General features: G+C 35.9%; 1 protein-coding gene across 1 annotated transcript in view; it reads left to right on the plus strand.

Annotated features, from left to right (window-relative positions):
* Positions 1-15326, plus strand: part of VPS50 (VPS50 subunit of EARP/GARPII complex) — a gene marked incomplete at both ends in the record, with an annotated part of 117477 nt that overhangs the window by 43193 nt on the left and 58958 nt on the right. Inside the window, 2 exons of the mRNA XM_080700953.1 lie at positions 56-196; positions 14839-14971. Of these exons, the coding sequence (XP_080557079.1) occupies positions 56-196; positions 14839-14971 (274 nt within the window). The remainder of the gene's footprint in view (positions 1-55; positions 197-14838; positions 14972-15326) is intronic.

Genomic DNA, 15326 nt, shown 5'->3' on the forward strand with positions numbered 1-15326 from the left:
AATTTATTTATTTTGACAACATGAAGCTATACTGTATGTTTTTTCCCCCCCACAGACTGCAATGGATCAACTTCACATGCACTTCACCCAAGCCATTCACAATACTGTGTTTCAAGTTGTCCTTGGTTATGTGGAACTCTGTGCGGAAAACACGGATACAAAATTCCAAAAGCTGCAGTATAAAGATCTCTGTACAGTATGTAGTAGCTTAATTCCTCTTCATATGTCTCTTTCTTGGGTTTTAGCTCCATATTCCCTTTTTCTTTGTATCTCCTATTTAAAGAAGTAATAAAATAAAAACAAATATGTTTGCCAGAGTTCCCTTCCCCACCTTTATTCTTCTCAAAACTTGAAGGCTAAGTCACACAACAGTCAGGGCTGCTGAGACGGGAGGGCAGTTGTTCCTAAATCGACTCTACCTCCTTGTAGCTGTTTTTACTCTTCTCTTCCTGATTCTGTTAATGTTGCTTTTACTAATAGTTGACTAAATGATAAAGCATTTGATTACAAGTTAGCAATTTTTCTGTTAAAGCAGAAAATAATCCTTAGTAAGTAAAACAGACATTTTGAGGTAGGTTTTTTGTTCTTCCATCATTTTTATGTCAGTTACATCTGGCGTGTGTGTTTGTGTGTGTGTATAGTCTGTTTTGTGACAACTTCCATGCGCTTTTAAAATTAAGGACATATTAGTATTCTTGTTTCTTGAGAAATATCTTTTTACCTTTACATGATATAAAGCTGGAAGCTGCACTGGCTTATACATTTTTACAAATACAAATTTGTACTCAGGGTGTTACTATATTATGGTTTTTTCTGAAGATTTTTCACTTTTTTTTTAATAAAAGCTGACAGTAAAATAGCTTTTGATGCAGTTGTGTGTATTTTAATGATCAAATACCAAGTAGCTTGTCCTTCTTCATTTTTGTCTTGAGTAAATGCTTCTTGAATTACCTCTAAGAATCTTCTGATGCATCATTATACAATTATCCACATATGTGTGATAGTGAAGTGTATATAGTTAAATTACAGAAACAAATGATTTACTAATATACTAGAACGTTTTTATAGAAGACACACATACGTTAATAAGCACATTCATCCAACACAGTGGTACATTTTTAGTTTATATTCCAGCTCTGTTAAAGTATTAGTTGAAGCAATTTTGGTTTGAAGTGGTATGAATTGAAGCAAATGCTATTGATGGTTTTTTGGAAGAATTACTTTTGAGGAAAAAAAGCATAATGTGAACATTATGTATATCATAATATGTGGCTCTTTTTTTTTTTTTTTGGTCACTTGTCTTGATTAAAAAAAAAAAATTAAAGAAGTTGTTCTAGGCCTCCTAGAATTTATTCCAGCATTCCTAGTTAGTGCTGCTACAGGTAGACAGGGGTATGCCCCTGTCTTTGAGACCTAGGTCTTCATTATATTGTGTCATACTCGACAAAGTAAAATCAGAAAGAAATTTTTCCAGTTCATTTTTTTGTTATTTAGTTTGATGGAAAGATGTGAACTTTTAGTAATTGACTTCTACAAAAGATGATGATTAGTACAAAAAAAGCAAACTAGAGGGAGCCTTTTGAAGTTGAATAAATAATCAGATGAAAGAAAATTTAAATGCATTTTTCTGTTGGGAACAAATATCAAGGCTCTGGAATGGAGTAAGTCAGGTAAGGGAGATAATTTGTGAAGGAACCTTTCACTAGAAGGTAAGGTTCTTATTTTCCAGTATGTGGCAGTGGGGACCCACTTCAGCCCCTAATTAAAAGTATAATTATTGAGGATATATTTGTGTGAAGCAGATGTGGAGAATGTGGGAAGCAAGAAGCCGCAGAATCCTCAGCAGACACGTAGAAGGTATTGACTGGCATATTTAGGGAAAAGGACAGGAAGCCTAAGCATTTTGGCAGTTTATTTCCTCTGTACCATAACAATATCTTGTAGGAAGTTCTTAATCATATGCAGAGTTTAAGAATAACATTAAAATTAAGATAGTTAAATGGTACAACATAAGAGGGAAATGGAGTTCCTCTGAACAGAGAGCAATTGTGCTTCCTTTAAATGGAAGGAGATTGGAAATGAAAAGAGATGGTAATCTTACATGCTTTATTCATAGTGTTATTTCCAACCACTTTCAGATGTCAGTCTAAATGAACTTTTTCAAAGAAATATAGAGCAAAATTTGTATTCTGTTTTTATTAACTCTGTTAAACAGAATCTCAAAGTTCTTTTAGCCAGTAGCTTTGTGTGTGCTTCTTTATAAAAATGTTTGCGATTTGTTTCCTTTTATCATGGTTCTGAGTTTAGGTGATTTTGAGCTTTTAAAAATAATTATTCAATTGAATGTACTTGTATATTTTATTACTAAGCCGTATTTCTATATGATTAAACTAGAAGCATAGCTTTTCTTTTAAAAATCTGTTAGTCCAGTTTTCTTGTTTTCCTAGTTTTTAGACTATTTAGCTTCTTTTAAAGAACCCCTTTGAAACCCAAATTGATAGTTAACACTTAGCAGCAAAATTTACAAAGGTGAATTTAACTTCATTAATGTCTGAAAGAGAATATAAAGAGTCAGAGTGGCAGTTTTGTTTAGTTAAAATCACCTTAAGCCGGGCGTGGTGGCGCACGCTTGTAATCCCCGTGCTTGGGAGGCTGAGACAGGAGGATTGCACAGGTTCCAAGCCAGCCTCAGCTACTTAAGTGAGGCTCTCAGCAACTTAGTGAGACCCTGTTTCCAAATAAAATATAAAATAGGTCAGGGAGTATAGCCTGGAGTTAGAAAGCACCTGGGTTCCACCCCCAATACCATCCCCCCCCAAAAAAAAATCAACTTTGTTTGTGAATACATTTACATTTTTATGTATTTTATATGTTTACACCAGTTTGTGGAAGGATTTATAGACAATTCTTGAAGCTCTTTGTTGACCTTGTAGAGAAATCTTTAGTGAGTTATGTGAAGTTTATGAAGTATTTGTCAGTTTTTCAGTTTTTTAAACATGTGTTTGGCAGCCTTGTGGGTTTTCCTGGGGAGATTATTTTGAGATGTTAATCAGAATGTTATTGATTAATTTTATAATAATAGAGTTGGCCAAGCTGGTTAAAGTTTTCTCAGCCATTTTTCAGTTATTCATTTCCAAATGATCTTAATGAAATTTGAGTTCTGTTTTTTAAATGAACCGGATCATCTAGTGCTACTTTTGGGGAAAAAGTAATGCTCTTTTAGGAAAAATACTTGTAGAAATCATTTTTGTGTGTTTTCACAGTGACTGGCTTATTATATGTGTTTAGGAAATGCTTTTTAAATAAATTGGGTTGGTATTTTTGTCTCCATTTGGTGAGGCATTGACACAATTCACATCTGGTTAGGTTATGTGTGAGGGGAAGAAAATTGGCACTGAACACCTCTGTGACATTTGCTTTTTATAGGTGGGTTTTTTTGTTATTATTATTATTATTATTATTATTATTATTATTATTATTATTTGGTGGTACTGGGGTTTCTGGAAGCCCTTCTACCTCCGGGCTCCACTCCCAGACCTATTTTATATTTTTGAAACAGGGTCTCTTATGCCAGCACAGCTGGCTTCGAACCTACGTGATCCTCCTGTCTCCGCCTCCCAAGTGCGGGGATTACAAGCGTACACCACCACGCCCGGCTTTATGGTTGTTTTATACTTGTACATCATAGAAAGACAAACAAGACAGTGTTCTGTACTTGTAGGCGTTTAAAGTTTTATTTTTATAAATATATATCTTACTTGGTAATTGAATTGTAATAATTCAGTGTCTATTTTTTTGAGTCAGTAAATATTTTTGGTTATGACCCTTGATTTAGTCTATTGTGATATTCATATCAAAACCTAGAAGCCTGGCGTGGTGGTACACGCTTGTAATCCCAGCATTCAGGAGGCTGAGACCAGAGGATTGGGGTTCGTGGATAGTGGACATCCTTGGCTACTTAGTGAGGGTCTTTGCAACTCAGTGAATCCCTATTTCAAAATAAAGAATAAAAAAAAAATAGGGCTGGGGGGTGTAGCTTGGAGGTAGAATGCCCCTGGGTTTCATCCTCAGTACTGCAAAAAACAACAAAACAAAACAAAAACAAAAAAACTAGAGACAAATTTTTCTTTTTAGTGGGAAGCATGTTTTTGTATCTAGGTTCTCAGGGTACTTTTTGTTGTGAAGAATTACTAAATTTTTTCTATCTTATCAGTGTGAGAATATACCAACTTTGTGTACTATAGATGATAAACAGCCAGAAGGTTCAAAGCTAAATTTAATGTTCATGAGTAGTGACCATCTTGCTTTGGTTTATTTATAGAATTAATTGAATCTTTTTTCCTTTTCTGTTTTCTGATTTTTAAAATAGTTTGTTACTGATTTTTTAATATCCTTCATAGTCTTTATAGAGTCAGTCATGATATAAATTATATAGGTAGTTATCATTAATATAATGTTTACTCTTAAAATACATATTTTAATTATATAATTAAAACAATAATTGTAGGAAAGACATAAGCATAATGAAAAAAACATATGTGGATGAAGGGCTCGTCTTTTAAATATGTATTTAAACAGATAAAGTAGCTGTATACAGTTTTGTATCACTTTTTCCACTTGCTATATTGTGAATAATTTTCCATTTCAATAATTATACAATCCACATAACTTTTAATGACTTGACAGAATTTCAGTTTTAGAGATTCTGTGGATTAACTAACTGGCTTCATATTCTTGGTTATTTATGTCATTTCTAGCTTTTGTAATTGTGAACAACACTGTTGTAAATATTCTTGAAGCTAAATCGTTGCACACATCTGTAATTATTTCTTTAGGATAAATCAGGAGAAATGAAATTGCATTGTTAAAGTCTTTACATTTTAAAGACTTTCGGTTTGTATTTCCAAATTGCCCTCTGGAAAGTGCGTTTCAGTTTACGCTCCACATCAACAGTGTCTGCTCTGATCCCTTCCCCTGAACACATGAATGCTGATTACTTTTTATTTAATAACTTAGTACTCAGGCACCAGAAGGAAGCATATCAAAAATAGTTCGTGTTGCTTATCCCCAGGACATATTTGGGGTGCTATGGAAATTTAACTGGGACATTTGTAAGTTGATGTTAGTTTGGCTAATACGGTTGGATAGGTGAGTGGACCTTTCCTTTCTTGCTGAATGCTCTAAATATTTGGTACAAGAAAGAAACCTTATACAGTTCAGGAAATATTATTATTTATTTGGGGGCATGCACAGGTTAGTTTTAGAATAACCTAAGAATTCAGCTTGTGAGATTTATTCTTATCCCATATATAGTGCCTAGCTAAAAAGGAATCATGCGTATAGATGGGTCCAGAGATACAGAGGAAACACTGTGAGAATAAGGGAGTGTAGGGGAGGTGAATGAACAGTGGGGTGTCAGCATGGCTTAACTGAAAGATTTCAAGTATGGTATTTGGTTGTACCCTGAGGTACCCGGGGGGTATTGAATACCCATGGCGCACACGCTGTGGGTCTTAGTTATCTGAGCAATAAGCCTGCCTTCTCTTGGATGACAGTGGAGGAGTGTGGCAAGGTCTCTTTGCTGTACAAGTGTAAGAACTCTTAATCAAAGTGACTTAGTGTGCAGCTGGGTGGGTAGTTGAGGGGGAGGGAATTGGGGTTAAAAGTTATAAAGCTATCCTATATTTAGAGGGTGGCATACAGCTGCCACCAGAAACAAAAAGTAATTTACTAGCAGAAAATCATTTTGAAACTGCCCCCTAAAACTCTATTCTTAATTTGATAGTGTATTTATATTTAAATATTACCAAGCACTGTGATCTCAGCCACCACAGGGGTTAATAGCATTTTGCCACTTGAAACTTTAAAAGATACATATTTTTTTATTGTTTTTGTTTTATAACATTAAGCTCTTGAGGCCATTTAACAGCAGTTATTAAAACCAAGAATGATACTAAAGAAGAATTTTCTATTTCATAATTTAGTACTTCTTAGTTACTCAGTTCCAAGTTGGGATCATTTATATCATACATATTACCTTGTTGTTATGTTTATATATGCATGTATTTAGTATTAACACATGGTAGATGAGAGTGCGTATTTTTCCCCATGATATATTTGAGTTTCTAAGTCATCAACAAATCCAGTTAGATGCAAGGAAAGTTTGGCTAAAAACATGTGTATTTTCGTCTGTGGGGTACCATAGGGACTCTAGGTGGCTTGCTTTAGCTGTTGGGAATTAGATTCATGGAATGATAGGCAGAAGTCTTGACCAAGTAGGTCACAACCTTGGGCCCCAAGTACAAACATAGTTCATGCAGTTCAGTGCCCTTTGCACTGTGTGATAATCTCTGCTTGGTTTCCAGTAGGTAGAAAGTATGTAGTATATTTATATACATCTTGGCACTGACGGATGTAATTAGACATTGGAGGGCTTTTGTATCTCTGTGGTCCAGATATACATTTAGGGTAAGAGTTCAGCTCCTGCACAGATGTTTTGAGCTCCTTGGGCCTATTTCTGGTTTGATCAGCTGCAGGTTTCCAGAGCTCAGGAAATTGTTCCAGCAGCATCTAGTGATGTGAGCTCCCAGTGTGCAGTGAGCTCACGGTTCCTCACAGTCATCTAGAATAACTGATAACCCTGTCAGTTTCTGAAATCTGTCTTCATGTATGTGAGCATGTCTTGTGCTCTGTTGGGAGGTTTGATTTCTGTGATACGCCAGAATATCTGTTTTCTTCATGTTTGTTAGGATGCGATTAGAGTGCTAAATCTAAATGTGAAAGAAGAACAAAATAATGCTTTAAGAATATCCCTAAGAATTTCTTCCTTCGTGAATTGTCTGTTAGTTCACTTGCCCATTTTTTTGATTGGGTTGTTTGTTTTCTTAGTGCTGAGTTTCTTGAGTTCTCTGTATATTCTAGATAGTAGCCCTCTATCTGAGGAATAGGTGGCAAAAATCTTCTCCCATTCTGTTGGCTCTCCGTTGAGGTTCCTGATAGCTGCCTTTGCTGTACAGAAGCTCTTCGGTCTATGCAATCCCGCGTATTGATTCGCCTTTTAGTTTGTTGTGCCTTTGGGGTCTTCTTGAGAAAGTCTTCTTTCCGTGCATATGTGTTGCAGTGTTTGACCTATGCCCTCTTTAAGGAGCCTCAAGGTCTCTGGTCTGATTTTCAAATCTTTGATCCATCTTGAATTGACTCTTGTGCAGGGTGAGAAATTGGGATTTATTTCCATTTTTTCTGCATATGGTTAACCAGTTTTGCCAACACCATTTGTTTTAACAGGCTATCTTTTTTTTTTTTTTCTTCCAGTGTATGTTTTTGGCCCCTTTGTCAAAAATCAATGGGCTGTAAGTGTGCAGATTTGTTTCTGAGTCTTTGTATCTGTTTTTGTGCCAGTACCATGATGTTTTTATTACTTTCGCTTTGTAGTATAGTTTAAAGTCAGGTATTGTGATTCTTCCTGTATGGTTTTTGCTGCTGAGAACTACTTTGGCTATTCTGGTTTTTTTGTTGTTGTTGTTTCAAATGAATTTAAGGATTGATTTTTTCTATGTCTATGAGGAATGATCTTGGTAATTTAATGGGTATTACAGTGAATCTGTAGATCACTTTTGGAAGAAAAAAAAAAGGAATATCTCTAAGAGCTGTGTGTGGTGGCACACACTTGTAATCCCAGCATTTGGGAGGCTGAGACCAGAGGATCGTGGTTCGCGGACAGCCTCAGCTACTTAGCAAGGCCCCTCACAACTCAGTGAGACCCTATTTCAAAAATTAAAAGACTACCCGGGCATGGTGGTGCACGCTTGTAATCCCCGCGCTTGGGAGGCTGAGACAGGAGGATCGCACAGGTTCGAAGCCAGCCTCAGCTACTTAGTGAGGCTCTCGGAACATAGTGAGACCCTATTTCAAAAAAAAAAAAGGTCTGGGAGTATAACCCAGAGGTAGAAGGTAGGTACTGGGTTCCACCCCAAGTACCGCAAAAAAAAAATAAATAAATAAATAATAAATAAATAAATAAAATATACATAAATTAAATAAATAAATAAATAAATAAAAGACTAAAAAATAGGGGCTGGGAGTGTAGCTAGGAGGTAGAATGCCCCTGGGTTCCATCATCCTCGGTATGCAAAAAAAAAGAACATTCCCTAAGATTTTTTTATATTTGATGTTAATATAAAAATAAAAACACATTGCTGATATGTGTGTGTGTGTGTGTGTGTGTGTGTGTGTGTGTGTGTGTGTGTGTGTTGGGGATGGAATTCAGGGGCCTTCTACCTCTGAGCTACACCTCCAGACCTATTTTATATTTTATTTGGAAACAAGATCTCATTAAGTTGCATAGAGCCTCACTAAGCTGCTGAGGCTGGCTTTAAACTTGTGATCCTCCTGTCTCAGCCTCCCAAATACTGGGATTACAAGTGTATGCCACCACACATGGCACCCTGATTTTTTTAAATAGAGATTTAGTAATAGAGAAAATTCTGATGGGCATAAAAGTAAATTATATAATAAACAAAACTTTTAACAGCCTTCTTTCATATTTATCCCTCTACTTTGCATTTAAGCAACTTTCAAAAGATGATATTCTTTCATTGTGTGCTTCAAATTCAGAGAGGATGCTTATATTTTTTACCAATTTACTATGTTCTCTGAAAATGGCCTGAACTTACTATTTACCATCAAGGCTAACATACTACTACTTTTGATAAGTTAACTTCATCATTTTACTTTTGATCAAGTAGATTGGTTAAGATGGTTAGTAGAAATGAGGGAAGGTGCCAGATGTTACTCTGAACAGATATGAAGAGATAGGAAATTAGATGTGTGGGTTTTGTAAAAGCATAAATCAAGATTGGATTAAGTAACCTACTTTGGTGTTCATGTTGTGAAGTATAATGGAAATGTTAAAATATCTCTTCTACATTAAAAAAAAAATTCTCAACGACTGTACTCTTTTCTCTTTTGCCCTCACCATACAACCTTCACTGAAGATCAAAGTAGGAAATAAGTAAAGAACACAGAGAATTGTGGGTAATCAAATTTTTGTTTTCTGCTTATTCTTTAGAAGTAGAGATTGAACTCAGGGACATTCTGCTACTGACCTACGCTCCATCTCTTTAATTTTTTTTATTTTGAGACAGATTCTCACTAAATTGCCAAGATTGGCCATTCATTCAAGACTTTCATTGCTATTTTTCATATGCAATATGATCATGGACCTGGAATTGCAGTCTAGTGCTCCTGTTTCATGAGATATTTCTGGTCTTATGCCAAATGAGTCCCTCTTAATTGAAATTTGGAGGTGTTTTTAATAAAGTAATTAGAAAATACTGGCTGCAGATTATTTTAAGAGCACAGTATTAAAAGCACAAGAAGCATTTGTTGCTGTGAGAGTTGACATCAGTTGGTGGCATAGTACAGTGGAAAGTGGTCCATTTTAGCTTGAAAAGCTCTGACTCATTGCCAGCATAGTCTGTAAGTATAGAGAGGAACAAACCATGGCTTAAATCTGTTGAAAACATTATTCTTTTAATCTATCCCATTTTGCTTTCCTTCCTTAAATTGTGTGTGTGTCTGTGTGTGTGTGTGTGTGTGTGTGTGTGTGTGTGTGTGTGTATTTAGTAAGATGACCTCTACATTTGTCTCTATCTGGCGTATTTATGCATATTGACTATCTAATGCTTACAGTTGTGAATATATTTGAAGATAATACAATTTGAACTCTTCTGAGAGACTTCTAGGCAAATCCAGTGGCTTACCTAGATCTGTGAATCATTTTTACTTGAATATGTGAGAAAAAGGTTGCTATAACTTGACTGCATAATTTCAACATAATATAAGAAAAACTCATATATATGTTTGTGTGACGATATCTCATCCACATCCGAAAAAAACCTCCTTTTCCTCCCATAAATAGGTGAATATTGTAATTAGGCAGTGGCTGGGTGGAGAACAGAAGGTAGTAGGTCTAAAGTTTAATTTTCTGCTTTGTTAAACTGTGACAAATATAATAGAAATTAATTGGTGTACTATCACAGTTATTTGTATAGTCATAATTTTTCTTTGAGAAAAATATGACTAATACTGCCTTCTTATCTGTCAGAAAGAATGTTGGGATATACTTAGATTATATTTGCATGTTACAAATATAAATTTATACAAAGTTGAGTTTATGAAATTTAGGAGAGTTAGCAGGTAGAATAGTGCACCTTTATTCATGTGAATGATTACTGAATTGCCGTCTGGAACTTTCTGAATTTTGCTTTTCTTTTCTTTTCTTTCTTTTTTTTTTTTTCTTTTAGCCTTTACTTGGCCTTGTGCATCAGTTCTGATTTTCAGTATATGTGTGTGGGATAAGAGGTGGGTCAAATGTAATGCTGCACTAAAGTAAATCAAGGAAACAGGAGTGAGACTCTGTGTGTGTGTGTGTGTGTGTGTGTGTGTGTGTGTGTGTGTGTGACTGATAGTTTATAATCCCCCATGTTTGGAATATTTTGCTAGATTACAGATAATCCTTTAATGAACAATGTTGTGCGTATGTATTTCACATTGAGGTATATCTTCAGGATAAGTTTTTAGAATTGAGATTGCTGGGTCAAAGAGAGTATACAGAGTCTGTTGTGTTACATGGTGCTAACTTCCCTGCTTTGAGGTTGTACCATTTTACATTTCCTCCAGCAATGTATCAGAGTGCCTTTTTCTTCACAGTCTGGCCAACAGGGTGTATATGATGGTAAACAAAGCTAGACACTGGAGTGGTTAGGACAGATTTTAATCAGCAATGCACTGTTTCAGTAGGGTGCAGGGAGAAGAGTACAGTGTGACCAGCTAAGATGTGCATCCGCAGATGGATGGATTACAAAATTATGGAATACACACACAGTGGAATTCTACTCAGCCATAAAGAAGAACAAAATTATGTCATTTGCAGGGAAGTGGATGGAACTAGAGAAGGATAAGAAGGTCTCTGATATACAGAAGCTAGGGAGAAATCCTTATAATGGAGGGAGGGATCAAGACAAAGGAGGAGAAACCTTAGTGGAGTGAAGGAGGAGACCTAACTGAGGGAAGTGGGAGGGGAGAGGAAGAGAGAAACACCTCAATGGACATAATGCACATACACATTTATCAGAGCCAATCGCTGTGCTGAACACGGAAAGGAGGCGAGGGGGGACGGTGGAAACTGGGGAAGGGCTCAACAAGGGCTGTGTGCATGTGTGCCTCTATCACCCTGAGCCTAATCAAGATGTATGATTTTAATGCACCAATAAAAAAAATCCAGTGTGAACTAACTTCAGTTTGTCCAAAGGTGACTAGACATTTTAAAGGGAACATGAGAGAATGGCTAGGAGGGTGATGGGGGCCTTGAGTTAAGGGAAATATTGCAAAAAATAAGAAAAGAGGGTTTGTCTTTATGAAACCCATTCAGGTTTGCTAACTGCTACTTAAGAAAGTTAGGCTTCTTGCTTCCCAAAGAAACTAGGAGCCAGAGGCCCTAGCCTCAGGTGTTAACTGAAACAAGCAGTACATCCTCTTGGCAGTATTAAGTTTTCTTAGCACTTTCAGAGGGATGGGGTCTCTGGGCATGGTAGCTAATGAGCAGGCTCACGTCCAGCCTTGGTAACTTAGCGAGACCCAATTTTAATATAAAAATAAAATCTAGCTGGGGGGTGTAGTTCAAGGTTAGAGTACCAGTGAATGAGTTCTATCCTCAGTACCACAAAAAAAGGGTGGGGTGACCAGGGTCATCCTAATACCTGGCCTAGATCCATTTGAAATTGTGATGGTGTGTGTTTAGTATTTTTTTTTTTTAACAGAAGTGGGCATGGGGCCCGGGGGCATTCCACCACCAAGCTACACCCCCAGCCCTACTTTTTTATTCTGTATTTTGAAACAGGGTCTCACTGAATTGCAAAGGGCCTTACTAAGTAGCAGCTGAAGCTGTCTTCAAACCAATATCCTCCTGTCTCAGCCTCCCAAATGCTGGGATTACAAGCCTGCACCACCATGCCCGGCTGTTCAGTTCTTTTTAGGCTAAAGTTCAGCCCTTCTTGTAAAGAGGACTCCTGACTAAGCTGGGTACCGTGGCCTATGCTTGTCATCCCAGTAATTGGGAAACTGAGACAGAAGGATCACAGGTTTGAGGTCAGCTTCAGGAAGTCGTCAGACTCTCATCAACCCAGGGAGACCCTATTTCAGCATACTAATAAAATAAGGCTGGATGCAATCCTTAATAACACAGACAACTAAAGTTTTATCAGTTTTTACCTTTATTACCTTTGAATTTTAAGTTGTAAATAGAAGAGCTTTCTGTATATTAGGGTTAGAGGAATTAATTCACGTTTTTTTCCCCATGCTTTTGTATTCATTTAGAGTTTATTCTTATGTCTGGTTTTAGGAATGTGTCTAATTTTATCTTTTTATAACTGACCGACTGTCTTATACCAACACTTGTGAAAAAACTGCATAAGTAATGGAGATATCTCTATCATATGCAAGATTTTTATACGAAATTGGGTCTGTTTCTAGACTTTTTATAGGTTCATAAATTAACTTAGGTTGAACTGATATCTCAATAATGTTGAGATATCCTAACCAAGAATAAGGACTTCTATTTATTGGAGCCTACTTTTATGTATTTCAGGAGTATTTTATTATTTTCTTTATGGAATTATTGATCACTTATTGTGAAATTTATTCCTAAACATTTTCATCTCTCCTATTGTTATTGTAAATGTGCATTTCTCAGTCAAAGTATCTAAATGGTGGTTATTTATATGTGAATGCTATGGCTTTTAAATGTAAATTTTATAAGCCACTACCTTTCTGAATTCTTTTGTTTGAGATAGTTTATCGTTAAATCTGTTGGAATTTCCATGTATATTATTATGTTATTAGCATGTAGAAATAGTTTTCTCCTTTTCCTATTCTTTTGCCTCTAATTGTTTTCTCCAGCCTGGTTGCATTAATAGTATCTGCAGAACATTGTTGAAAAGTAGAGGAGATGACGGGCATTCTTTCTTTGTTCCTAACCCTAGTGGTTAGACCTTAGAGTTTCTTCTTCTTAAGGACATATCCATCCATTCTTACTTTCTCATGAGTTTTTAATTAGGAACGGGTATTGAATGTTGTCAAAGTTGTACCCTTCTTTAGCATCTGTTGAGATAACTACTTGATTTTTTCTTAAATCTATTAATAGGTTGAATGCTATTAATTTATTTTATGAGATGAAATCATTGTAGAATTTTTGGCAAAAACACCATTTGGACAGTCTAATTCCACAACTTAACTTTTTTCTTTTTTTTTTTTTTTGTTACTATTTCCTGGCTCAGTTTCAAAAATTTGACATGCTTACATAAATGTGAACTGAGTGATACAAGTTAGTATTTCTAATCGGTAAATGAATGTTTTGTAAGTGAGGAATTTCAAGAGAGAGAAATTATTGTGGTAAGAAACTTATTTTTGAGAGAGAGACTGCTCTGTCTGTCCTTCTGAGCACCAGCTGCAGTTAGCCACTTTTCCTGTAGCTCTTTTGTACTGGCTCTTTACCATGTCAGGCTTTTTTACACCAGAGTCTTGGCCCATTGGTGTTTAATCAACTCTATCAGTTGTGGATTGATCACAAATAAAGGAATACTGGAAAATCTCAAATTGTAAAGCAAATGCTGCATTATGGCAAATGGGAAGCTTACAAGACAGAAGAGAAAAAAAGCTGAGCGGCTGGTTTGGGGTTTAGATTTTTTTAAAAAAATTTTTTGGTGCATTGTAATTATACATCATAGTGATGTATAATACACTAGGTGATACATTCGTATAGACACTCATCTCTTGGTGTTTCTCTCTGTATCTTACCCGCTACCACCCTCCTTTCCTGTACATGCTAGTAAGATTGTTAGTAATGCTTTCATATAAGAACATGTTATTTGGTCTCTTTTATTCCTCACTTCTCCTTTGTCCCCTTCTCTCCTGTCTTTTTCCCCTTTCACTATTCTGATGGTCTCTTTCCTTGTTTTTATGAAGTCTGAAGTCTTTTTTTTTTTTCTTTCTATTTTCTCTCTAGCTTACAAAGGGTAGAGAGGAAAAAGTCAAATAAATTTCCATTAGGGAGAAGATTTGGGATTGCATATTCTTTCACAGCCTTGTGTTTATAAAAAATGACTGTCAGTTATAGAATATCTATATCTGTGTGGTTTAAATAATTTAGGGATTGTGAAAGGTGTTTAATTGAACAAATGAAATTATCGAGTTATAAAGCCAACTTCCAATTTTTTTAGATTACAGTTTTTATATTATAATTTATTGTGATGGATGTCCAGATGTAAATATAAAGCTGTTTTTGTATGTTTAGAAGAATGTCTTTGAGATTGCATTTGATTCACAGTATATGAACTGTTATTACTAATGTATACTATAAAGTTATATTGAAATGGGGAAGCCGGGCGTGGTGGCTCACACTTCTAATCCCAGAATTTGGGAGGCTGAGACCGGAGGATCACAGTTCGTGGACAGCTTCAGCTACTTAGTGAGGCTTTCCGCAACTTAGTGAGACCCTGTCTCAAAGTAAAGAATAAAAAATAGGGCAGAGGGTGTAGCTCTGAGGTCAAATGCCCCTGGGTTCCATCCCCAGTCCCACACATAAAAAAATAATAATAGAAATGGGAAATTAAAATTTTTTCATACCATTGGATTTTCTTTGTATATGTGTGTGGAAGAATTAGCTCACTTATCTCTTAACTTTTTAAATGAATTTGATCAATAACATAACATTTTATTTTGATTAACACTTTATTAACTAAGGGTAATAACTTGAAAATTGGCTCTTCTCATTTTTCTCAGCATGTCACACCAGAAAGCTATATTCCATGCCTGGCAGACCTGTGCAAAGCACTGTGGGAAGTTATGCTCAGCTATTACAGGACGATGGAGTGGCATGAAAAGCATGACAGTGAGGACACAGCTTCAGCTTCTGGTAGGGAATCATTTTCACTTTATTTTAAAAATTGAACTATAAAATATGGCACATTTCTGGACCAAGAAGAAAGAAGAGGAAGAGGTGTGCTTTTAGGACTTCAGACATTATAGTGACCCCTAGATTAAATGCTCAGCAGAGAAAGTGATTCAGCTACCACAAAAGCTCCATTGCCTTTGGAAATTAACTTGGTCAAAAGATTTTAAGTAGCTGATGGCGCCAGTTTCTAAGATACTGATGACCTTAGAACAGAATTACTGAGAAGGAGGTTTTTTACTAAACCAGTATTTCTTTAATATTATTAGTTGCAAGGTATGTAGGACATTGGTGTATTCAAATATACTGTGAAATCAAT

Source organism: Muscardinus avellanarius (genome assembly GCF_963383645.1).
Source record: "Muscardinus avellanarius genome assembly, chromosome: 9".
NCBI classification, from domain to species: Eukaryota; Metazoa; Chordata; class Mammalia; order Rodentia; family Gliridae; genus Muscardinus; species Muscardinus avellanarius.